The sequence below is a fragment of the Camelus ferus genome, chromosome 12, assembly GCF_009834535.1.
Source record: "Camelus ferus isolate YT-003-E chromosome 12, BCGSAC_Cfer_1.0, whole genome shotgun sequence".
NCBI lineage: Eukaryota > Metazoa > Chordata > Mammalia > Artiodactyla > Camelidae > Camelus > Camelus ferus.
In genome coordinates, this window is record NC_045707.1 from 3,175,861 (window position 1) to 3,201,327 (window position 25,467).

Consider the following 25,467-nt stretch of genomic DNA (forward strand, 5'->3'; position numbering starts at 1 on the left):
GTCCCCCGCTGCCTGGGCACAGCTGACACCCTGGGATTCTCTCTCCACCATTAGTTCAGGGATTCCCTTCAGTGTTTTCTGTGTTACATCCAGTTTCCTGAATCCCACGTCTTCCTCTTTAATGGTTTATTCCCTTATTTTGTTGGCGTGCATCCTCAGTAACTTCCTGAGCGATTATGCATGTTTGAAATTCATTCTCCTCTCACCCTTGTGGATGGCCTGGCTGGGTGTAGAATTCCAGGTTGAGAAGCTAGACTTTGATTTAGAGGGTGGAAGACATCCATCCATGTCTCTGGTTTCTAGCCCTATTCTTAGTTTCAATCCTTTGTGTGTAACTCTAGATAGCTTTTTTCATTATTCTGGAAGCTTCTAGAATCTTTGCTTTATCCTTACATTTCTGACATTTTATAATGCCTGGGTCATGTTCCGCTCACCAACACCAAGTGTTTGGGGAACTCAGTGAACTATTTGAAGCTGAAGAGATGTGTTCTTCAGTTCTGGAGAAGATTTTTTTTATTATTTCCTTCTGGAACTTTTATTATTTTACTACTAGCCTCCTAGACTAATCCTTTAATTTTCTTGTTGTTTAATTTTACTCTTTTTCTAGCTTCTGAGATAGAATTATTTTCTTCTGAGATGAAATTTATTCTTATTATCTTCCAACTCTTCCATTTTTAAAAAAATTAATCAATATATTTTTAATTTCTAAGAGCTCTTCTCTGTTTCCTGATTATTCCTCCAGTATGGCATTTTGTATTTATTTGTGGATATAATACGTTTCCTTATATCTGTAAGGATAGCAATAATGATTTCTTTAAAAATTTTTTTTCTGATTACTGCCTTGTCTCTATTTCTTGCTAGTTCCTTTTGTTCTTCGTTTGACTGGGTCTCTTTCATGTTAGGGCTTTCCTCAATTAACTAGCCATCTTTTGCCTTCCATTCATTTTTCAGAATGAAGCATTAAAAATCAGACTGGAAACTCCATGTAGGAAGGCAGGGCTTGCAAAATAGTGGACATCTCTGTAGGTACAGCTGGATGTTTTGTCAAGGACATCCAGGTGTCACCAGATGTCAGCATCTGTAAAACTTTTCACTGGAGTGGTTGGATCTTGTCCCCAGTTTCCTGTCTGGGATGAGTGTATTCCTGGGTGGTAGCATTCCTAAACTGGGCCAGGGAAAGGCTCTGAAGACAGTCTGTTAAGTATTCAGATTTTCACTGAACCCCCCCCCCCGTATCAGTCAGCTACTACTGTGTAACAAACAACCACAAAAATCTCTGTGGTGCACAATAATAAGCATTTATTTCACTACACAACTTCAGGTCAGCTGGAATTGGTTGATCTAGGCTGGGCTTAGCTAGGCTGATCTCCTTTGAGCTGCAGGTCTTCAGGTCAGCTGGATACCTCTGCTCCCTATTTCTTTTGTACTCTTGGAACCAGCAGGTTTACCAAGGCTTGTTCTTTTGTCAGCACAAGAGAACATGGTGCAAGTGCATCAAGTCTGTCCTTGTGGTGCATATGCTAACATCCCATTGGCCAAAAGCAAGTCACATGGCCAAGACAGCCTCACTGGAGTGGGAAAGTACCCTCCTCCCTGGAGGTAGGGGATGGAGAGAGTGATTACCTGCTAAGCATAATTAAGTCTACCACATCCCCAAGAATCAGTCTGGGGCCTCACCCCAACCTGATGTGTAGCTAATGTCCTTGGGTCCAGAACTCTCTGGTTGGACTTCCCTACCCCCATTAGGAAGGGGTGGTTGCCTGGCTGCTTAGCATAGTGGGGAGGACCCGGGGAGTCTAAGTACTCCTTAAATAGATTTCCAAACAACCCCTCTGTTTCCAGGCTACTGCCTCACCATCTGTTGTGTCTGGATCCCCTACTTTAGAGCCCCCCAGGATTCCATAAGGCCAGTAGGTTTGCATCTCTCCCATCTCCAAGCCCCCACCCCATCCACCACAGAACAGCAGACACTTAGGTTTGTCTTTCCTAGGCTCTGTTAAATCATTTACCACCCCTCCATCTGCTCTTCCTGCTTCTGTGCTGTGGTTTGGGGTCACAGGTGTCTCCGGCTTTCTTTGAAGACGAGAGTCTGTGTTTCTGTTTCATGTTCTTCTTCTTGTTGGGCTGCTTTTCAGCCAGGGGTGAGGGGGTGGAAACATCTCTACCTGGCACCTTGAGGCCAGCATCTCTTCCTTTTTCTGTTGAATGCACTTCTGTGGTATGTCGATCAAACCCCATGGCAGGTGTTGATTTACACGTCTGTTTCTCCCACTAGCCTCTGAGCCCCTGGGGAGCAGACGGCTGGGTCTCACCCCTGCCTCCAAGCACCACTTGGCATAGAGTGTATTGTTAATACATGGGAACTGAATTGATCTGAACTTTACATTATATGGATGACTGCTCATCCTTTCACTTCTTCAAAGGCTTCAGAAGTCTCTAGAACTATCCTAGATCTGTCACCCTCCCCAGAGCCTACCTTGCCCTGCCACCCACATCCCACAAGGCCTAGATAGTCAGATGTCCCCAGGGATGACTATTTCTTGGGCAATGAGGGAGTTAAGAGTGTAGGGAGGAGGGGTAAGAGGTCAAAGGAAGAGACAGCAGAGACTTTGGCCCCAGAAAAGTCATTGTTTCAGTGTAGCCCTGTATCATCTCTCATGATTCTGTGAGTTAGCTGGGCTCAGTTGGGTGGCTCTTCTGCTCCACCTGCTGTTGGCTGGGGCTGCAGTCATCTGGGGACTCAACTGCACTGGCACATCCAAGATGGCTCATGCATATGACTGGTGCCTGGGTGAGAATGCTGGAAGGCTGGGCTCAGCTGGGTCACTAGACTGGTTGGGTCTCTCTCTCCATTAAAGTCCATTCTTTCATCTGCTTATTCAATTATATAAACAACAAACATTTATCCCAGCGTCCACTAGGCGCAGGTACTAGTGGATCATGGTGGCCCTACACTATAGCATCTGAGTGGCATAATTATGTTTCTAAATGAAGAAGACCCCCCAGGCTGCCTGGTAGGAGGCTGAAGTATAGGCAGGGAGAGTGGAGGCAGGGAGGCCAGTGAGGAGACTGTAGCTACTGTCCAGGGGATGGTTGCAAGGCTTAGAGCCAGGAGCAGCAGTGGCAGATGAGGGGTTGGGTTTAACAGATATTGGGAGACTGAATTTTCCAGGCTTGGTGACCAATGAATGCTGGGTGACAGAATGGGAGAAGTCAGGGGGACCCCAGGCCTCTGCTTTGGGAGAAGGCCCATGGAGAAGCCAGACAGAGAGCCCCAAATGAAGTAGGCTTATCTGGCAGGTGCTTTCCTCACCCATCAGGCAGTGATGTTATTGCAAGGGGCCAAATCTAATACACCCAAGCCCTGCCACCCAGCCCAGGACTGGCACTAGGTGGGTGCTTGGGGAGTGGCTGTTGTCGAATGAGTGAGCATCATCATGTTGTCAGCTCCTGCCCACAACTAACATTTCTTCCTGTTTCAAAACCCCTCACCCACTTCCTTCAAGGTTTTTCTTTCTTACCTAAAGGGGATCTGGTCCTCAGCCAATTTTCAGAGCAGAAACGAGTTACTCACCCCATGTCCAGTGAGTTCTGGACACAATGATACAATGGAATGAGCACTAGGCCAGGAGTCCTAAAATCTCAGTTATAATTGCTGTCAACTAACAGTAACAGAAAGCTTGACTAACAGTGACATAAAGAGATAGGTGGTTTCATTTTCACTCTATTGCCTTAACAAGGCAGCCATTGGCATTTGTTCAGCTATCGACCAAAGTTGGGAAGGATCCAGGCTTTTTTATCTTTCTGCTCTTCTATTCTTAACATGTTAGGCTGTATTTTCAAGTTTGTGGCTTCAGGTTCATAATGTGGCTGCTGCAGCTCCAGACATCTCATCAGTGTTCATCAGGGAAGGGGACAGGACAAAAGGTAGCATTGGCTGGCTCTATCGTTTTTTATGGGAAAAAAAACAAAAACTTTTTTTGATTCCAGCTGATTTTCTGGTCTTGTTGGCCAGAACTGTGCAAACTTGGAACTTCAGCTGCAAAGCAGCCTGGGAAAACAAATATTTGTGTCTGGGGCTAGATAGATTGCTGCTCTGCACAAAACTAGGGTCCTGTTAGCAAGGAGGATGGGAGTAGTGGTAGTGGGTGGAAAAGTACAGTGTCTGCTTTACTGAGCCGAGCTCTAACTCCTGTGCCTCTATTTCTTTCTTTACAAACCAGACCAGCTCGTACCTACATTAGAATTAAATGAGATCGTGTGTGCTCAGTGAGACCACGCAATGGTGAGAGAATTTATTTACTGACATTATTATTGGTATAGAGCAAGGACTGTGTCCATTGGGGTGGGCTCAGTGGAAGAAACACATGGCAGAGCAGGTGTGAGCACAGGAGAGAGGGAGGTGGGGTGTGGCCAGGCCTCAGGGCCACCAGGAGGGTCCTCAATTTATCTCAAGGCCCCAGAAGAGCAGGGAGCAGAGAGGCTCTCCTCTATTCTGGCCCACTGGAAGGGGTTTCTTGGGGCTTTTAAACACTGAACATATTAATGTATGGGGTCTGACCCCTACACATCTGTGTCTGTGTCATGTGTCGTGTGTGTGTATGGGGGTGGGAATGGGGAGAGTTAGTGGATTTTTGGTTTGTTTCAGAGGAGAAGTAACTTTAAAAACACAACGATCTTGTCTGAGCTGAGACCAGGAAAGGCCCTGGGGTTTCCCCCTGCACCCTGTCCCTTTCAAGAGGGTGGGTCTCCTGGGAGGCAAATAAGCTGAGGTCTTGCCTTGGAACTTCAGGACTTAGGAGGGCAGTGGAGGTGGCCGGGAGCTCTGGGAGAGTGGGGAATGGAAGCCCACAGTGTTTCCCTGGCTGGGAATTGGGGGACTTCTGTGTTGGCAGGAACGGGGTCTTAGATCTCTGTTTTCATTCCTTTCTTTTAGCTTCTCTAGAGTGGCAGCCCCTGAGGGCAAGAGTTCAGGTGCACCGCTGGCCCCCTGCACCTAGAAGAGTGCCTGGCAAGGAGCAGGTGCTCAGTAAACCTGTGTTGAATGAATGGATGAAGCTCAGACAGAGAAGCGTAATCGTCTTCAGGATGGGAAAGTCTGGCACTCATGAATTAGTGAACACTGAGGTGGGACAGGCTCCACACCTGGTACCATGACCCTTTCGGATGAACTTCTTAAGTCCTTACCGCAGCCTCATCTCTCTTTTAAAGAAACTTGCCTGTGCTTAGAGCCTGCTGGGGCCGGCATTGCGTCTTTACACCGTTCAGACAGTTTCCTGGGACCTCCAATAGTGGCGACTGGGGGTTTCTGGTTGCTTAACACCCAGATTCCCGAATTCCGGTAAGGTTCTCAGTCTCCATTTCAGACCCAGCGCCCCCCCCCCCTTCACCTAGAGTGTGTGGTTTGGCGCGGGGCTGCCTCCACTCCTTGCTCTGTGCAGCATGTAGCCCAGACTTGACCAATCGGACCACAGCATCTTCCTAACAAATATAATTGGTTGAAGGGACAGCCCAAGACCTATGCTAGTCCAATCAGAGTGAGCCTGAATCAGAACTTAGCCTGCGGCAGACACTTGCTTTTTTTTTTTAAACTGAACTTGAACCTGGAAGGATGAAGCCTTAAGAGTCACCTGCCTAAGAATGAACCAGACAGCAGAAGGTAGAGCAAAGAGGTACAGGAAAGTGAGCCCTGATGACACCATTGAGTCCCCTTGATCAAGCTATAACTGAAGTCATGATATTTCCAACCTTGAATCAATAGATTTATTTTCTGCTTAAGCAGGTTGAACTGGGTTTCTATTTGCAATGGCAAAAGTCCTGACTGGCAGGGTCTGAAAGTCTTAAGACTCTCACAAGTAAATGCAGCTCAGGATCCTGTGAGTGGAGCAGAAAGGCTTGAGATGGCAGGAGTCAGCCGGACCCAGCCTCTTGACTGGCTGGGCAGATGCCCGCAGACATTTTAGAAAATATGAATGTTTTATGTTGTCCCAAAAGAGGACTAAGACCAGAGAAGTAAACTGCTGAGACATTTTAGCTCAGTAGGAGAACTTTCAGACAAGAAAAACCATCGATATTGGGGTAAACTGCCTCAGGAGGGAGAGACTTGTCCCTGAACATACACAAGTGGTGGCTGGCAACCATCTGGCCCGACGTTTCCAGAGGGGATTCAGGCATTGGATGGAAGGCATATACAGGTAGATGATGCTATGTGGGGGCGTCTGACCGCAGCAACGCAGGGGTGGTTTATTGGGTCCTGGGGCTCCCCTCTGGCCCCTGGGAGTGCAGGAGCATGAGGGGATGGGGATGCAGCGCCTACAAATTCATACCCTTCGGGCCCCAGAGGGCCTCCAGCACAGAGAAGACGATCAACCAAGCTCTGAAGCCATCTGCTAAGAGACGCCACAGGGAGGGGACAGCATGGCCAGTCGGGGTGCCGTCGGGCTTTTGCTGGGGGCCCTGAAGGGTCAGAAGCACCTCCCATGGCTGGGAGGGCTGGGTACGTCCTGGAAGGAAGATAGGCAGGCAGTAAGAATCTGGGGACAAGCAGAATCCACAGCCCACACCCAGCTTTTGCTCAAGGTCTGCCAAGTCCTTTCCATTCTTCTTGTCCCCCCTCCAGGAAGCCTTGTGGCTGCCTCCAACCCACACCCACCCATCTTCTGCCCCCAGCAGCATCATAGCTCAGGCTGCCCTGCTTCACCCCTATATATGGGTGTCAGGCCTTCCTGGCTCAGCTCAGGTCTCCTGAAGGGCAGGGGCCAAGGTATCTGCACCCTGGTCCTCCCGCCCTCCTGCAGGGACGCGGAGTGGGAACTCACTGACCCCACGCCTTGGCTCAGGTTTCCTGGCATTTTCTGAGACCCTGGACCTTCCTTCTGGGAATTGGGCTCACAGAGCGGGACTGGATCCGAGAAATGGGGAAACTGACGCCTCTTTGATGCTCCCTCATCTGTCCTGGTTTAAATGCCATCCCAGTGAAACTTAGGGCCCCTGAGCAGGGGCCTCCCTCCCAGCTGGAGCCCGCTCTGTGTGGGAAGTGGTGTGGGGAGCGGGGGAGGGGACAGAGGGTCCTGAAGCCGAAGGGGAGGGGTTCTCACCCCTAGAGGATGCTGCAGGGCCGCTTCTGCGGCCGTGTGGGCTGGGGGCACAGGACAGCGCGGATCGCCTCGTCAAAGACGGTCTTCAGGCCTCGCTGGGTGAGGGCGGAGCACTCCAGGTACTTCACCGAGTCTGGGTCAGGGCAGAAAGAGGGTAGGGGCCTGGGTCAGGGCCGGGCAGAGCCCCCTCCCAAGCCACATCACTGCGCCAGGCTGTGGGGCCCACCTGGGCAGTGTCACTCAGGGCAGGGTATTCACCCCTCGGGCCCAGCTTCCTCATGTCTGAAATGGGGAGTTTGAATTCAGAGGGAGAAGTTAAGACCCATGAGAGCAGGTGTGTGTCTTTCTTGGGCAGGGAAGCCCTCAGTTTGCAGAAGGCAGCAGGAATTCTGATACTTTCCTGGCAAGAAAGGAGCTCAAGCTACAGTGACTAAACCTATGGGCACCTCACTTTCTTCAAGAACATCGCCACATACCTACCTCCACGCTTCCCCTGGGAGGCCTGAGGAACCCACGGCTCACGCACCAGGCCCTTCCAAATGTCACCTAATTGGTCCTTAGCATCACCCCATTTTACAGATGAGAAAACTGAGGCTCAGAAGTCGCTTGTCCAAAGTCACACGCTAGACATGTCCCCTCCCCCTAGAGGTGGCTGGGGGCCCTCAGCAAGAAGAATGGGGACTAGGGAGCCCCCCTTCCCCCAGGAGGGGACAAGACTTCTCCCATGTGACCATTCAAGGCTGGAGCCTGGGGCACAGCCAGCGAGAAAGGCAAGCTGAGCCCTGACTCCCAGGGCCAGTGTTCCATGGCCTTCTGGAAGGAATCTGTGTGAGTTCCTGTGTTCACTACAACCCAAGCAGTTTCCCTGAAGTGAGCAACAAAAAAATCCCCCTGAGAGAGGCCTGGGGGCTGATTTCAGAAATAAGAGGAAGGAGAGGGCCAGGGGAGAGGGGGAAACTATGTCTCCTCGCTGGGGAGAAGGAAGCAGATGGACGGTGATCAGCACCTGCTCCCTGCCAGGCACTGAGCTGGGCGCCTCCAACAACCCTGTGAAGAGATACTATGATTCCCCACGTCCCAGGTGAGGAAACAGGCCCAGAGAGGGGAAGCCCTGGACCCAGAGACACACAGCTGGGAGAGGGGAGCCAGGCTCTAGGGAGGGGCAGCCTGGGGACCAGGGAAGCCCGCCAATGCCTGGGGCTGGGAGAAGGAAAGGGTGGGGCAAGGAAGAGGACACTGAGACTCAGAGGAGATGTCACTTGTCCAGCGTCCCACACTGGATGTCCCCCTTGCCTGTGGGAACATTCTCCCACCGGGGAGCACGGGCAGTGGTCTCAGGGCTCATTTGGCAGGAGCGGAGCATCCCCAGCTGGGGCCAGGAGTCTCGTCACTATTACCCTCTGTGCCCAGAAGGGTGTCACTGGGCATTTGGCCACTGTCTCCCTGCAAGGGACCCTAGCCAGTGACCACTTGTTCCTTCCACACCCACCAACTGCGTACTCCTTGGCACCTGCCACCCTCTTGCTTCTTGACTCAGTGGTGTCCAGAGAAAGGGTCCTGACTGGGGGCCTGGCCACTCCAGGACTTTGGCCAGTCCCCTTCTCTGGGCCTCAGTCTCTCATCTGTGGGGGCAACAGATGATTTCAGTCATGACTGAGGGAGCCAGGCAGCCCGAGTTCGAGTCTAGACTCTGCCACATCCTGGCTGGATGGCATTAAGACAGTAACTTCTCCTCCCTAAGCCTCAGTTTCCTCCCCTGTAAAGTGAGGTGGTGAGAGTCCCTCCTTCATAGTTGCTATGACAGTGAAGTGGGAGAATGCACGGGCCCAGCACCCAGGAAGTGCTCAATCTATGCCGCCCATGATTAGCAGCTGGGATCAGAGCTGCCCCACAACTTATCATCGTCCTGGGCTGGTGGGCAGAGGAAGCAGCTGTCCTGCTCATCAGCCCAGCAGGTCCCTCAGGCTCCCCCTTGGCCTGGGCTGGTCTGAGGCAAGTTCAAGGTCACTTCCCCTGCCCCATCCCCACCTGGGATCAGCTGCAGGAAGGATTGGCTGGGGGCCAAGGCAGGACCCCCCAGTCATCTCCTCACGGAAGAGAAGGGACCTTTGGGGAGTGTGTAGGCTGGCTTGTGTCAATGGGGAAACTGAAGTCCAGAGAGGGAGAGCCACTGGCTCGAAGTCACACAGACAGTCAGTGCCAGAGCTGGGAGCAGAATCCAGGCTTCCAGGGCCTGTCTTATACCAAATCCTGTGCTTTAAAAAGGAAGGGTCAGATGCAGCTGGAGAGTCACTGTCTTGGGTGGAAAGGAGTCCAGAGAGGACAGGCTGGTCAGAAAGATGAGCAGGCAGGCGTGCAGTCCCCAGCATTAATGAGGAAAGACCAGCGGGGCTGCGAGCCAGAGCCCCTAAAATGGGGCCTAGGGCCGGGGTTTAAGCAGCAGTGGGGGCTCCTGGGACAGATGGCCATGTCACTGGGCTAGTCATGTGAAGGGGGAGGTGACGGCTGCGGTTTCTCTTCCTGTGAAGAGATGTGAGTCCCCAGGGCCCTCCCAGTTCCGGCGGAAGGAAGAAGGGTAAGGCTGGGGCAGGGATGGGTTGGGGAAGGCCCAACTAGTTCAGGGGCCAAACCCTGGGCCTGCAGGGACCCTGTGGTGAGACAGAGTATCCTGGGCAGGCAGGTCGCTGCTCAGAGTGGCCAAATCCAGCTGGTGGTCCCAGGCTCTTGGACAAGTGTCCCATCCCTGGGCTGTAGGCAGGTTAGGGCCTGACCAAGGACAGCAGGCCTGTACGCCATGGAAGAGGCCAGACCCATCGGTCATCACCTCCATGGTGCAGGCAGCCCTGAGCCACCACGAGGAGGCCCCCAAGCCAGTAGTTTGTTGTCCTGTGTTCAGATCCTGATTCTGCCACCTACCAGCTGCGTGACCCTGAGAAGCCACTACACTTCTGTGGCCCAGTGATCAAGAAGCAAAGAGGAGTTGGGTTGAGAAGCTGGGGCGGGGGCTGGGGGATGGTGGGAGTTGGGAAAGGAAGACGAGAAGGAGGCAGAAGAAAAGGCATTACCCTTCAAACCCAAGCAGAAGCACCTCCTCCAGGAAGCCTCCCCGGTGCTCTGTGCAACCACAGCACACCCCTGCTTCTGTCTGTCAAAAGGCACTCATCTCAACACCTGCTTATGGATTATACTGCTAATAATAATTAACTCAGAGTGCTTCCCATGGGTGGTGCTGCTCTAGGAACCTCCTGGGTACGAATTCATTTAATGTTCCCAACCACCCAGAACTGACACTGTTGAGGAAATACAGGCACAGAGAGGCTAAGTGACCCGCCCAGGTCCCACAGCTACTCCACAGCAGGGCCAGGGTGGGAAGCTCACAGCCTGGCCCTGAAGCCTGTGTTTGCCATCACCACCAGGCAGAGTCGGGGCTCCCCCTGCACCCAGCTCCCCTCTTTGAGCCCGAGCCTCGTACCAATCTCCTTGGCCAGTGCCAGGCCCTGCGGGTAGGTAATAGGCGCCAGCTTCTTCTCCTTCAGCTTCTCGATGGTGTCCTTGTCGTCCCGCAGGTCCAGCTTTGTGCCCACCAGGATGATGGGTGTGCTGGGGCAGTGGTGCCGCACCTCAGGAAACCACTGGGCCGGGGAGTGGGGTGCGGGGTTCATGCAGGGAGCAGGGGAGCGGGAGAGTGGGGGAGAAGAGGGGCACCAAGTTGGAAAAAGATGGGGGGGGGGTGTGAGGGTGTGAGAAGAGACGTGTGCAAGGCCCAGGACATGTGGTTGCAGGAAAAGAGGAGGCCAGATTTTGTGCAGAGAAAAGAGGCAGGCATGAGGATGTGGGAGGAGGGGAGGAGACACAGTTAGAAAGCAAAGTGCAATGTATCAGCCCCCGCTGAGACTCTGAGTCTCATCCCCTGACTCCCCCTGCCCCACACCAGCCCTTGTTGGCACGGAGGACCCTCTCTGCCCATACCATCGCTGCTCCGGTCCCTCCCTCCCATGCTCCTTCCCTCAGGGTCACCTGCTCCATCACCCCAAGCTCCTGCTCCGTCCCACTCACCTTGGCACGGACATTCTCGTAGGAGGCTGGGCTGACGAGGGAGAAGCAGATGAGGAAGACATCCTGGGGGATCAGGCAAGGGTCATTCCTAAAGGGAGGTCTGGAGGCATCCCCCTTGGGCCCTCCCACACCTGGGCAGCCACTGAGGGCTGGAATAGCCTGGGGGATGCTGGGTACTGAGGATCCACTGGAGAAGGGACTCCTTTCCTGCCTCTGCTACCAGGCTGCTGCTTGTTAGGAAGGAACAATCCTTCCTAAAAGCCAGGGCTTGTTCTAAGCAGTTTACCCTCACACACCTGCTGTAGCAGCACTGCTAAAGCCCCATTCTACAGATGGGAAAAGTGAGGCTTATAAGGATTAAAGGGTCTGCTATCTGGAACTCCGGAATCCACACTCCTCACCAGACATTCACTACCCTGTCGTCTGATCACCAGCCCCAGCCCTTTCCCTATCCCAAAGGGAGAAACTAGCAGCCACAGAGCCAACTGTAGGTGTACCCACCTCTCTCCTCCCCACCCCAGCACCCCCAGGGCTCACCATCCTGAGTTCCCTAGTGGGTCCCTGTCCAGGATCTGCCTCCCCTACTCACTGAGAACCAGGTGGTGCCAGAGCCCCTAAAGCAGAGGGGCTGGGAGGACAGATGGGCAGAATGATGACAGGGGCTGATGGAGGGCTGGGAGGGAGTGCAGGGATTCCTCCAGCTCATCCTTAAGGAGAGGGTCAGGGTTCACCAGGCCGAGCTGGGAGCTGGGCAAAGGACATCCCAGGCAGAGGGAACAGGAATGCAAAGGCCAAGACCACAAAGACGGGGTGGGGCAACATACCGTCTGCGGGTAGGAGAGCGGCCGGAGGCGGTCATAGTCCTCCTGTCCAGCCGTGTCCCAGAGCCCCAGGTTCACAGGCTTGCTGTCCACCATCACATTGGCTGAATAGTTGTCAAACCTGTGGGAGCAGGCAAGGCAGAAGGGTCAGTCTCCAGTCCCAGAGTCTGAGGACTTGCAGTCCACGGTCCTACAGCAGAGGCCAAGACCCAGAGAAGGGCTACAACAGGACCCAAGTCACACAGCATTATGCAGTTGGGTTTTCTTTTTTCTTTTTTTGAAATACTGATTCATTGCATTAAATAATTTTACACACAGCTAAGCAAGCATCAGCTATTTTCTGCCCTTACTCATCCTTGGGAGAGATGATTTTTCGAGGCTGTACAACTTTCCCACCAAGGCATGATGAGAATAAACTTTACCTGCCTCCTAGGCTGGACGCTGTGGCTAGTCACCCAGTATTTGTTGAATGAGTGTTCATCCCCATCTTAGGTTGGGGCTCACCCAGAAGCAAACCCAGCGATGAGGAAGCAGTACAAGTGGTTTATTTGGAAGTGACCCCGGGCAGCCGAGGAAAGGGAGTGGGGAAGAGGAAGGGACAGCAGCCAATATAGAACATGCTATTGAGCTGTTACTGGCGGGGGTGGGGGAGAGCATGGAGGGACTCGAACTAGGTTTTGCTGGTGCCACTGTGCTCAGGGCGTCCCCCAGAGGATGCAGGAGGGAGCCAGGGTATTCACCCACCATCTCCACCACGCACTGACAGAGGGATGTCCTGGGGTGTTAATTCCCCTGGCCTTCCAGCCCACCCCGAGCACGTGCCAAAAGCTGTCAGTCATGGAAGATTTCGGGAAATATCACTGGCACATACTGGAAAGACTCTTGCTAAGGGATAGGGTGGGGCAGATGCTAAAATCTCCCTGCTGGTACCAGAGAGGCCTCCGCGGCAATCAAACGAGCTTCCAGATTTTTTGAATTCAGTCCAGTAGTTTTCTCACTGCACACATCCCTAAGAGGGAGAAGCTGGTTCATACTCTGGAAGAGCAAACTGGGATCAGAGAGGTAGAGTGACTGGCCCAAGGCCATACAGCCAGTGAGCAACCAAACTAAGTGAGGAGCCAGTTTCATCTGATTCCACATCCAGTGCTCCCTGCCCCTTGCCACAGCTGCGCTGCCACAGATGGGCTGGGGACCACCACCTTCTCTCTCCTCACTGAGGTCACCCACGGAGGCCCTGCTCCTCGTCCTCTAAGCTGGGCCACTGAGACCTCAGGCTCCTCCACCTTCTCCTCCTAGTCCTCCCCTCACACACCAGCCAAGCCATTCCATTTCCAGGTAAGGCTCACCCCTCCTGCCTCCCTGAGCTTGTTCACCATGTACCCCCTGCCTGTACCCAGACCACGTGGTCCTCCGCACTCTCCAGCCTTTGCTATTGTCTGTGCCCCTCTCAGGAACACCCTTTCACCCCCTTGTCACCTTTGTCTCCTATTCATGCTTCAAAACCCTGCCCAAGCAGTCCCTCCTTTGTGGGGAAAACTCCCGGCCACCTCCTTCCCTGTCCCCCACCTGGAAAGAGCTTGTCGTCCCCACCCTCAGGCAACTGCTTTGACTCAACTATGAGCCAACATTTAGTGTGTCTCCTTCCTGCCACAGGCTGTGGGCTCTGTGGGGGCGGGGCCCATGTCTGCTTCACCTCTGATGTCTCAGGACTGGCACCTAGTGAGGGTAGGTGGATCGGAGTCAAACCAAACCGAACTGAAGCCCTTGGGGTGCCACCTTCTCCACGAAGCCCTCACAGAATGCTGCTCAGTGACAGGCTGCAGAAGCCCTAATATTTCAGAGCAACTCCAAAGACATCTGTCCTGAGACAGGCACCCACCCCTAAAAAGAGTGGGCAGTCTGACGTGTTTAACACACTGTGCCCGTTCAGCCCTGGTTCCGCAGATGGCCCTGCTCCCTCCTGCCTGGAAAGCTCCTGCAAACGCCTGACTTCCCACTCTTCTTCTTTCGCCGTGCTAGGCTGACTCTTACTCATCCCCAGTCTAGCCCACTTCAAGGTCACCTCTTCCAGGAAGACTGATCTGAGTCCCAGCCTGTTCGGGGCCCCCACCCAATCCCAACTCAGAAATCTTTGGTAAATTCAGCACCCAAATGGCAGACATCAAGCCTGGCTTGTTCCTCACTGCCCCTGGAGGCCAGCATGGCATTGGGCACATAGTAGGTGCTCTGTGTACCTACTCTGGGTACCACTCATATCGCCGTGGGATTTCAGATAGAAGGAGCTGTCCAGGGAGACACCACTGGGCATGATGGGAAAAGAAGTGCCTGAGGTTTTTTTTGGCTTTGGCCAGAAACACTCCTCTGGGATGAGCTCAGGATGTAGAAACATTTTCCTCTAATGTCCAGTTTGAAATTCTAGCACCAAAAAGCCCCCCAAGATTCCTTGAGCCAAAAGCATCTGTCTTCTCCAAGCCACCTCCAGTAGCAATGGGGAAAGAGCTGATTTCTGGGAGGTATAGCAACACTGAGCACCTACTCTGGGGCTGGGCAGAGGTCCAGGGACCTTCATACATACATTAGGGACCATGTGACCCAAGACAAAAGAACTTCAAGTTATTCCCATTAGACAGTTGAGAAAACCTAGGCCCCCAGAGGTCAAATAACTTGTCCAAAGCCAGCCAGCTCATAAGGAGAGGAGCTAGGATTTGAGCCTGGCTCCTTCTGCACACTCATTTGTGAGAGAGCAAGTAGACAAATGCACTGCAGGAGGGTTCATTCGCCTGGGGTTAGCCACCCAGAGCTGGGAGAGAGCAGAGAATTCCTTGTGAAGCCTCATCTTGGCTGTGTGACTCTGGGTGAGCAACCCAGCTTCTCTGAGCTTCGCTTTCTTCACTGTGAAAAATGCCCTATCTTTTGGGGTCATTAGCAGGATCCAGGGACAGAGGATGTTCAAGCCACCCCATGGGGAGATGCTGAGAAGCTGAGCATTCTCATCCCTAAACATCCCATCCCTGGCCCCTCCCCAGGGGACGAGCTGCCAGAGCCTGAATGGTCACTGCAGGGACAATGATCCAAAACTCCCGGTGTCCCCCTTACTTCGGAGACCCTCTGGCAGCCAGGACCAGAGGAACCTGACACCACCACCATGGCTAACCCTTACTTCCATTTTCCAGATGAGAAACCGAGGCTCGCGGACAGGAAGGGACTTGCCCAAGATCTCATAATCAGTTGGTGGCAGAGCCAGGGCTCGATCTTGTTACCCAGTTCAGAAAAGCCCACGGTGGAAGCATCACTCCCAGTTCCTGGCTGGGGACTGAGTGGCATTTGAGCCAGGGTGTGGGGGCTGACCCTGAGCCATGGAGAGGGCAGGGAGCTCAATGATCTTCTTAAACTGAGATGGTTTCAGTGGGCTCAGGAAGAGGATGCTATCATTGTGCCCGTTTTACATATGAGGAAACTAAGATCCAGTGCCTGAGAGAGACGCTTGGCATGAGAGTGCTCATGGCCACACGGCTGGAGTGCTCTCACCCAGAGTCCGTGTGGCCTCTTTCTGCACCCCCTCCCCCCACCAGGGCTGCAGGCCTGGCATGGAGTGGAGGAGGGGGATGGGGGACATGAAAGGGGGCTCAGCACCAGACATCACCTGACCCCCGCCAAGGCACTCACAGACCACAGAGACCAGGGGGTGTGCCTGTCTGGTGACTTGGGGGCCAGGGAGGATTGACAGGTCAGGTGGGGCTTGGACCACTGTTGTCTCAAGGTCATGGTTCTCCAGACAGTGGGGATCCACCCAGGCAGGGAGGTGACGTGATTAGCTCTGCATTTAGGAAAAGGCCCTCTTGGCCGGTGGCCGGAGAAGTCTTGGAGAAGGGTGAGAGGGGAAGCCGGGAGAGCCATGGGAGGCTCCTACAGAGAGGAGATGGGGGAAGCGAAGAGGGGCCCCAGATAGGGCTCGAGGGGACAGAAAGGGTGTATGAGCAGCGGGGAGTCTTGAGCCAGCTGGACACAGTGCGGGGCCAGCATGCCTGGTGGCAGGAGTACAGGGTCAGGGGAGTCGGGAGGCCAGCAGGGCAGCTCGGCAGGACCCCTGGTGCGTCCAGCTCGAGAGGCTGGAGGGCACCCTGTCTATGGGAATTGCTTGCTTTGCCAGTTTACAAAGGAAGGTGAAAACTAAGTACCAGCTGATCTGACCTAAATTAACCACATGCGTCCTTCCTTCCCAGAGAGAAGCCCCACAGAGCTGAGCCCCTGCTGGTGGCTGGGTTCCAGCACCTTCTCAGGGCAGGCTGGAGCATGCTCAGGTGGTCGGGTCACTTCGGAGCCCCCTCAGTGTGCTCGGCGCTGATCTAGTGGACTAGACAGACCAGGGCTCTGTCCTCATGGAGCTCCCATCCCAGCAGGGGAAGTCAGATCAGGACTGGCTATGCAGACCCTCAGGAGGGGGGAGGGATGGACAGGGCCCAGGGAGAGGGTGGAGCGGCTTCAGAGGTGGGGGTCAGGGAGGGGATATCTGAGCAGGGCACTAGGTGGAGAAGTGGGGAGCGCAGCGGCCTAGGGGAGGCTGTCAGGTCTGGTCCCTGAGGAAGCCGGGAGTCCAGAGTGGAATGGCTAAGAGATGGCTTTTAAGGGAGGAATTTGGGTCAACATGTGGCTCCATCTAATTTTTGATTTGAAAGCTGGGCTTCCGTTTGAGAATGATGGTAAGAAAGGAGGGCAGGTCAGGGAGGACCTCCCCCCCAATGTCACAGGCACCGGAGAGCAGGGTCTCCTGCCAGGTCTTTGTATCCCCAACACCCAGCACAGGACCATCCACAGAGCAGGCTTCGGTCTCCCCGCCTGTGAGACGGGCTGTTATCCCCCAACCCTCGCAGCAAGCTGAGTCCAGCTCTCCCTCTTATCTGTTCCAGCCCGCATCTCCTGGCCCCACCAAACCGTCCCATCCCCGGCCCCAGCGCTCTCTGGACCTTTATCTCTGTGCCAGAGATCACGAGCTGCCTGCTTTCCCCAACTCCACTCTGCCCGGCTGCCCCCACCCTCCAGTGCCGAGGGCTCAGTGTGACTTATTTCCCCTCCCTGTCACAGGGGTGCAGGCCCTGCAGCAGCTGGTACAGAACTGAGCAACTCTGTAGGGAAGGCAAAGAGGGTGGGGTGCAGGGCTGGCCACGTACTGGGCAGGGCCCGATGCAAAACAAAAATGCAGGGCCCCGTGTTCAAACATTAAGAATTTCAGTATATGGTAAACTGACTATACTTTAATTAAAAAAACCTTATTAAAAAAAGAATTTCAGTACGTACAAAATAGATAAACAATGAGGTCCTACTGGATAGCACAGAGAACTATATTCAATATCTTGTAATAATTAATAATGAGAAAGAATATATATATACGTATAGCTGAATCACTGTGCTGTACACCAGAAACTAACACAACATTGTACATCAACTATACTTCAGTAAAAAAAAGCAAACAAATAAAAAACAACACCAACAAAAGAGAATTTCAGGATGGGGACATTAGAGCATTAAACCAAGTGCAGGACCCTTCAGACTGTGGGGTGCTGTGCCCACCCAGAAGCCAGCCCTCTCCCCGACTCAACTCCTTAGAGTCCTCTCTGTCCAGTCTGCAGGGTTGCCCAGGAAAACCAAATCCACTCGGGGCCACCAGGGGCCAGTCTCTCCAGGTTGCTGAGAGCGACTGGCCCTACCCCGGCCCCTCTAGTCCTGCCATCTTGCACCCAGAGAACTCGCCTCCCCTCTCCCTGCACAGAGAAGGCGCCCAGGCGATGAGCGTAGCGTCTCTCAGCCCAACACCGCCTCTTAAAGAAAGGGAAACTGAGGCTCAGAGAAGGGAAGCGATTGGTCTAAGGTTTTTGAGTCAGGGGGGTCTCCAGCCCTGCTGTGACAGGCAGAGACAGGAGCACAGGGCAGTGCCAGCACAGCCCTGGTGACGATGACCTTCTGCAGGACCTGCCTCCCTTCCCTCGGCCCTGGAAGGTGCTGAGAAATGTTTGATGGCTGATGGTGAGTGTGCAGATAAGGGCGGGGGGTGGGGGGTCCCTGGCGCCAGGCCTCTTGGGAAGCTGGGAACTGAACTGGGGCAGGAATCAGTTTTCCCAGGCTTCCTACTCAGGTTTCTCTGCCCCCTTCCTGGCTGCCTGCCGTTCTCCTTCCTCAGGCTGGGGTCCCTGAGGCAACTGAAGCCTGGATCAGTGTCCCGGGGAGATTTGTAAGTAGAGGGAGCCCAGCCCACCTAGGGGACAGGCCCCCAAGCTGCTGTGAACCTCAGCTTCCCCGATGGGCACCCTGGGTATAAAAACACCCACCTCCCGTGAGGTCAAACGAGGTGACCCGTGTGTGACATTTCATCCAGGGCCCATGCACAGTAGGCACTCAATAGATGGTAGCTGTGATCCATCCTTCTAGGGCCTCCCCATGATGTTCAATTCAGGTTAACTCAAAACACGTGTATCGTGTATAAGACAAAGTGTAGATTACACTGTGCATAAGACACTCTCCTAAGACAGTGGGAAGACCTGAAAAGAACCAAGCACGGCCCCTGCCTTCCATCAGCTCATGATCTTGGGAAAGATCAGACAAAGTCACTCTGGGGAATGAGACTCCCTCCAGCTGGGTCAGAAAGGCTTCCTGGAGGAGGGGGCACATGAGCTCTTAGACATGTGGACGCGGGAAGGAAAGGCCCTCCAGGCAGAGGGAACAGCTGGAGCAAAGGCCCTGAGGTAGAAATGCCCAGGGAGCGTTTGGTGACCAGGGGGCGGGAAGCAGACAGAACAGGAAGTGAAGTGCTGAGCCCTGAAGCCAGAGAAGGTCCCATAGAGCCTTGAACGCCGAGCTACGGAGCTGGGGGGCTGTCCTGAGAGGGATGGGGGCCCGCTGAGCATTGGTGAGGGAGGGACTGGTGCTTGCGGTTTACCCTTCCCTGAGTCTGACACCCACGTTCTCCTATGAACAGACTCGTCAGGTGACAGCCCTGCCTCCACACCCAACACGAGGGCAGGCCTCCGATTGGCCGCCAGGAGGCACTGCCCTTTCCCCCCAGGGACACGCGTGTGCCCCACTTCGGTTCTCTGTGTCAAGGCCCTCAATTACCTCCTCCTCCACCCACCCCACCCCTATCCTGCCACTCCTCCGACCCAGCCCCTCTTCTACCCTGCGCTGCCTCAGGCCAGCGCTCCTGCTCCCCTGGGAGCCCTCGGCGACCATCCTGGCTTTGGTTACTGGATCAGCAGGCAGCTGTGCCGGGCACAGACTGGTTGTGGCACGACCCCAAGTGCCCACGCACGCACGCCTGGCACACAGGAAGTGCCTGAAAAGGGTGGGCTTGGTGATGCATGTCCCCCCCACCCCCCGTCCTCTGAGCAGCCAGCCCGCCCTCAGAACTCACACAGTGGGGATGTACTCTCCCGGGAAGGCGTTGGTGGTGTAGCTGATGAGCAGGCACGTCTTGCCCACGGCTCTGAAAGACAGGAAATTCGAGAGGCCAGTTGTCATGGGCCCTGCCTGAGACACCACGAGATTTCTGGGCACCTGCTGGGTTCCCTAGCCCGGTCCTCAGGGAAGACCCAAGTCCACCCCTCTGGGCCTCTGTGTCCCCATCTGAGACTCCCTGTATCCGTCTTCTCACACCTGGGAGTCAGAAGACTTCTCTGGGGTGCTCACTAAAGGGCAGACTTCGGGGTCCTACCACCAAGATTCTGGATCATGGGTGTGGGGTGGAGCTGGGAATCTGTATTTTTAATAGGCTGTCCCCAGGTGACATGGATGTGGGCCAGAGGGTTAAGAGCATGAGGTGCCCAGGAGGCCAGCTGAAATGGACCAGGCCGCAGGCCCCTGGTGCCTGACCAGGGTGCTGCCATCACTCCCCTGGGATTCAGATTCCTGTTTCACCACCTACCCAGTAGTGGTACAACCTTAGGCAAGTCACTTAACCTCCCTATGCCTCAGGAATCAGAGAGACCAGGGTTCAAATCCCGTGAAGTCTTGGCAAATTGCTTAACTTCTTTGAGCCTCAGTTTTTCCACCTGTAAAATGGGTCTAATATTGGGCTTGGTGGGAAGAGAAAATGTGACTCAGCCCAGGGTCTGACACATAGTACTAAATTAGGGATGGCCGCCATTATCTGCTGCTGTCTTCACCCTCAGCCTGCTGGGCTGGGAGGGGGTGCAGGTAGCTCTGGGCCTTCCCCTGCTCCACCAGGTTTTGTCACTTCCTGCTCAGAGGGGGCTGGCCCCCTCTCCTCCTCACCCCTCCCCAGGGCCTGCCACCAAGGTAACTTTGAACAACTGGAACGTTGCCCTTGGCTTCCGCCCTCCCCTCTTCAGATCAGATACAAAGCAGAAGTGAGCGGGGCTGGGCAGGCGGGCCGATAACGGGCAGCCATGCATCAGAATCAGCTGAGGCCTGCCTGATAAACCAGCCCGCCCCAGGACAGGAAAATCGAGTCTCAAGGCCTCAGGCTGCCCCTCTGTAGGATGAGAGGGCTGGATAAGAGGCCTGCCCAGCTGGAACACGCTGGGGTGCCAGGGCTGCACCTACAGGAAACCCCAGGAGGTACCTGGGGGCTGGACCCCAAGACAGCCGTTGCTGGCCAGGCTGGAGAGGCTGGAGAGATTAGCATATTGAACCTGGCATTTTACAGATGAGGAAACTGAGGTCTGTAGTGGGACACAACAACCTGAGGTTGTCCCTGAGATCTGACAGCTGAGTAGGCCCCTCAGCCCAGCCTGGCCCGCACTGACCCCCACAGTCACCCTCCCACCCCCTCCCTCCTTCTTAGCTCTGTGTCCCATGCCCCTCCCCCTTCTGCTCCTCATCCCCCACACATCCTCCCCAACCAGGCAGGCTGACGTTAGGAGGCTACCTTTATTGAGTATGTGTGTACATGCAGGACAGCCGCTCCAAACATCTCGAGTGACACCACATCAACCCTGAGAGCGTGGACCTCTTCCCAGACTGCCAAGCTGAGGTTCAGAGAGGCAGTGTGACTTGCCCAAGGCCACACAGCAGTGCAAGTCAGTAACTAAAGCCAGTAACTAAAGCCCAGGTCAGCCTGGGGACCCACCCTCACTAGCATCCACAGAGTAGAAGACTTGAGGATCCAGAAGAGAGCGGCCCCAGGCACCCTCAACCACAGTCCTTGTACCCTCCACCTGGCAGTTTCTGGGGTGAGATAGGCAGCAACAGTGGAGCTGTTCTCAGCTCACCCCCGGGGTTCTCTCTGGGCCCTGAGAGTAAAAGGGAGCCCTTCCTCCGGCTGCCTCCCAGGGACTCCTATATCTGCAGGGCAGGGGGCTTCCCCAGAGTTTCCCGGGGCGGGGGTCTCAGGGTTACCCCAGGAGGGAGCTGTGTGCAAGTCCAGCCAGGTACCTACCCATCTCCCACCACCACACACTTGATGGCCTGCATCGTGTCCGAGGCCTGAGGGGCGGTGGTGGTGACAGTTCAGGGCACGGAGCGTTTCTGCAGGCACCGGGGGTGATGAGAGCCTGGACAGGCACCCTGACCGAGGAGCAGCAGCAGCGAGACAGAAGTCAGGAGGAAGCGGAAGGGGAACTTACCCAAGCTGCTGCCCCCACGGCCGTTTGCAGAAGGCGGAGCATGTGGTCTGGCAGAACAGCTCAAGGGTGGGGTGGCCCTCAGGTGCTGGGCTGGGCTGGGCCACCCCTACAGACATCCTGGCTCTGGAGCACCAGCGGGAGACTCACTTCCATGGACGGGGCCAGAGTTGTTCTCCAAGAACTTGAGGCTTCCGAGAATTTAGTTCTAAGCAATAAGCATTTAATGAGCACCTACTGTGTGCCAGGCACGGTATCAGGTGCCGATGAGTCCAGGATGCAGGAATTATAGCCGGTCCCTTGGGAAGATACAGGCTCATCACAGGTGTCCACAAAACAAGGCAGGAAGTGATGGGGGACCACGGAGGACTGACAGGGAGGAGACCTCAGAGTTACACAGAGGGTGAGCTGGGGCCTGCGAGGTGGCATTTAAGCCAGCACTTGAAAGCTGGGGTCAGAGAGAGGGCACTCCAGAAGGGATTCTGAGCAAGTCACAGAGGGGTCAGTGTGGGTCCCCCGAGTGTGGAAGGATGGGAGAGACACAGGGGGAGGGTGATGAGGCAGGAAGGGACCGAGTGGGGGGTTGTGTGCACTGATGGAGAAGGGGAAATAGAAGGGAAGTGGCAGGCAGTGCCCCATGCCAGCCCGGCCCTCCACTGGAGGCAGCCCTGGGGACCGGGCACACTTGCTCAGGAACCATGTCCATTTTAACGATGCTAAAACGGGATCTGAGAAGTCAGTTGATTCACTAGACTTGCCCAGGCTGAAATCAACTCCGGGGCCAAGTGACTCCCAACTCTTCTGTCACCCCAGCTGCCATTTGGGGGACAAAAGCCTGAGTTCTGCAGTCAGGTGGGGAGGGCGAGTGCCCCTCTTCAGCCACAGGGAGACTCCGGATCTGAGCAGGCACTGTGTCTCTGCAGGGGGCTCCAAGTTCACCTAGCTCTTACTCTTCGCTGCCATGGCTCCCCCATGCCCAGCACCCTTCCGGCTTCAAGGATGAGGGGTGAGGAGGGGATGGGCAGAGCCGCTGGTCACCCACCCCAGACTCCCTCAGGACAAACTGGGACACTGGCAGGAGAGTGCGGAGTGCTGGGTGTGCTGGGCGCCCAGTGCCCCTCCCACTCCCCATGGTGGGAGCACCCAAGCCCAGCCTTCCCAGAGCTTCCACACAAGCTGCAGGGTTTGCAGAAAGGGAAATGCTGCCTCCCCAAGGACCTGCTCCAACCTTTGGCTAGCCAGTGATTAAGATCTGCCAATAATTTTGATGTGTTTGCTCTGAGCTTTGCATGGGCTGAGCAGAAATAGTGGAGAGCACTTCACAGCGCCTGGCCAGGGTCAGGAGGCCAAGTGTCCCCCTGGTGACCCACCTGGGCGCCTCACAGGCCACCTAAGGTCTTGTTCTGGCTACTCCCCCTGCATCCACATTCTTTTTTCCAACCGCTGTGATCCCATAAGGGCAACCTCTGTGTTAATCTAACAAAAACAATATACTAAGTGCAATGTGGGATCCAGGATTGGATCCTGGAGCAGGAGTCAGTGAGAAAAGTAGTGAAGTCCAAGACAAATCTAAAATTAGAGAACGGTATTGTACCAAGGTTAATGCCTTCGTTTTGACAAATGCACTCTGGTTATGTAAATGCTGTGAATATAGGGGAAACTGGGTGAAGGATATCATGAGCTCTCTTATTGTCCTTGAAATTTTTCTGTAAATATAAAACTATTCCAAAATAAGGTGTTCATTAAAAAAAAAGGAAAAGAAAAAAAGAATAATGCACCTCTTTGGGAAGATACAGCCAATGAATATGGTCACATGACTTGCTAAGGGATATATGTACTGGATTTTATTCCCCATTAGCCGCCTGGGGTGGAGATTCCTTGTGCAGTAAACAACCTACCCAACCGTACACAGCCACGACAGCCTTAGAATTGCACCTGCCCTCCATCTTGAGAAGGCCACTTCCAGGACAGCCCAAGAAAAATTCTCGCTGACTTACAGCCACCAGACTCCTTCCTTCATTCTGCATGCACTGATTATGCACCACTTGAATATCTAGCTCTGGGCTTGGCACTGCAGTGGTTACAAAACAAGGAGACCAGAAGCTGCCCCTGAAGAACTCGTGACCTGTAAGGAGAGCTACATAAGGGCCTGTGGGCTCACAGGACATCTTGGGATCTGCAGGTGGCCCTCAGGCTGTGAGGAGAGGCCAGGGTCAGGAGGGGAACAAGATGGGGAGGGAGGCTGGATGACAGCAGCCGGTGGCCTCAGGGCTGGAAGGATAGTAGCAATCTCAGGGTGCTTCCAGCACAGCGACCGCTGCTCTCAGCCCTGGTCAGTGGTGGCTCTGTTTTCTTTTTTTTAAGTTTTAAAAGTCGTTTATTGAAGTAGAACTTACGTTCAGTAAAATTCACCCCAAAATTTGACACATGCAATCACCACCATAATCAAAGTATTGAACAGTTCTTCAAAAGTCCCCCAAGCCCTTTGCAAATAAACTCCGTGATCCTTAGGAATCCATAGATTTGTCAAAGGGACCAAATTTAATCATTAGAATGATCTATTATAGAAAAAAACTGTAAGCACATAAAGTTTTTAAAAGGATTCCTTGGAACATATAATTTTTAAAACAGTCAAAAGAAATGGGACTTAAAATTAAAGTGATCAACAAAGTTGTCTTAAGGTAGTTGTAGACTACATCAATCCAGTTACTGTGTCAAGCTTCAGGCTGGGGCTGGTTGGAAGAAAAACGATTTTAAATGATAGAATTGAATTCTACAGACATTTTTTATGGGGCAGATATATGCTGTTACAGATATTTGGCATCTTTTCAAAAGTTCACCCCTGCTACCGCCATGAAAGGGGCAAAGAAAGCCAAAACCTCTATTCTGTATATGTCAATCGTCACATGTTCAAACACACCTTATCTTCTTGAAAAGCTTCTTTCAAGCGCCAGCCCTGAAGTTTGTCAGCATCTTGAACGGGGCCAAGCCGTGCACCACTGGCTCTATTATTCCCCCATTTTACAGATGAGGAAACCGAGGCCCAGAGAGGCTCATGGACTTGTCCAGATGACACACTTGTAGCCACCACACTGGAAGTAAATATAGGTTTCCTTATTCAATACCCTCATTTCACAGATGGGGAAACTGAGGCCCATGTCTCTGAGACCAAAGCCAAGATGCAACAGCCCTGGCCTCCTGTCCAGTCCTCTTCACTGTTTCTTTTTCTTCTTCTTAAAAAATATCTGTATTATGATATAGTTTATATACAATAAATGAATCCATTTAAAGTGTACAGTTCCATTTGTTTGCACAGAAATACACACCCATGAAACCTCCACCACTGTCAAGATGCAGAACATTCCAGAACATTCCCATTGCCATAGGAAAGTTTCCTCACACCCCTGCTCAGCCCAGCCCCCCACCCCCACCCCCGCACACAGCAGCTCTGGTCTGCTTTCCGTCATGACAGATGACTTTGCATCTTCTGAAATTTCACATAAATGGAATCACACAGCATGCAGCCTCTTGCACTCGGCACGTTTTTGAGGTCCCTCTGTGCTGTTGCATGTGCCGTGGTCCATCCCCTTTCATTAGTGAGCAGCGTTCCAGTCCAGGGATGTGTCACAGTTTGGTTATTCATCCAGTCCTATCTTCCTTTAACCACACTTTGCCAACTCACTGAATCACAGAAGCACGGGGCCTCTGGGCATGCGTGGAAGGATCATAAAGGCCATCGTTATCCAACCCTGCCTTTGTACCATTGGTATCCAACACTCGGTTCTCGGTTCACTGCCCACAAAGCAGCCGCCCAGCCCTTGCTCACATATCTCCAATGACGGGGAAATCATTCCCTTAGGAGACAGTCTCTTCCATCCTTGGGCAGCTGGGCCTGTTGGAACACCCTTCCTCATTTTCAGC

The 25,467-nt window shown here is 53.8% G+C and overlaps 1 protein-coding gene across 2 annotated transcripts; it reads right to left on the reverse strand.

Moving 5' to 3' along the window:
• Nucleotides 1-4,283: 4,283 nt before the first annotated feature.
• RAC2 (Rac family small GTPase 2) lies at nt 4,284-21,541 on the reverse strand. 2 transcript variants are annotated; one of them, XM_006174918.3, is made up of 7 exons: nt 21,363-21,540; nt 19,377-19,448; nt 11,978-12,095; nt 11,154-11,216; nt 10,570-10,729; nt 7,098-7,230; nt 4,284-6,503 (listed from the first exon to the last, which is right to left on the reverse strand). In XM_006174918.3, exons 1-6 carry the CDS (start codon nt 21,395-21,397, stop codon nt 7,100-7,102), a joined length of 579 nt encoding a protein of 192 aa, XP_006174980.1. In that variant the 5' UTR covers nt 21,398-21,540; the 3' UTR covers nt 4,284-6,503; nt 7,098-7,099. The 2 variants fall into 2 exon arrangements, with proteins under 2 accessions (XP_006174980.1, XP_032348071.1); XM_032492180.1 differs by lacking the exon at nt 4,284-6,503 and having other exon boundaries at nt 7,170-7,230; nt 10,557-10,729; nt 21,363-21,541.
• Between the last annotated feature and the right edge of the window lie 3,926 nt (nt 21,542-25,467).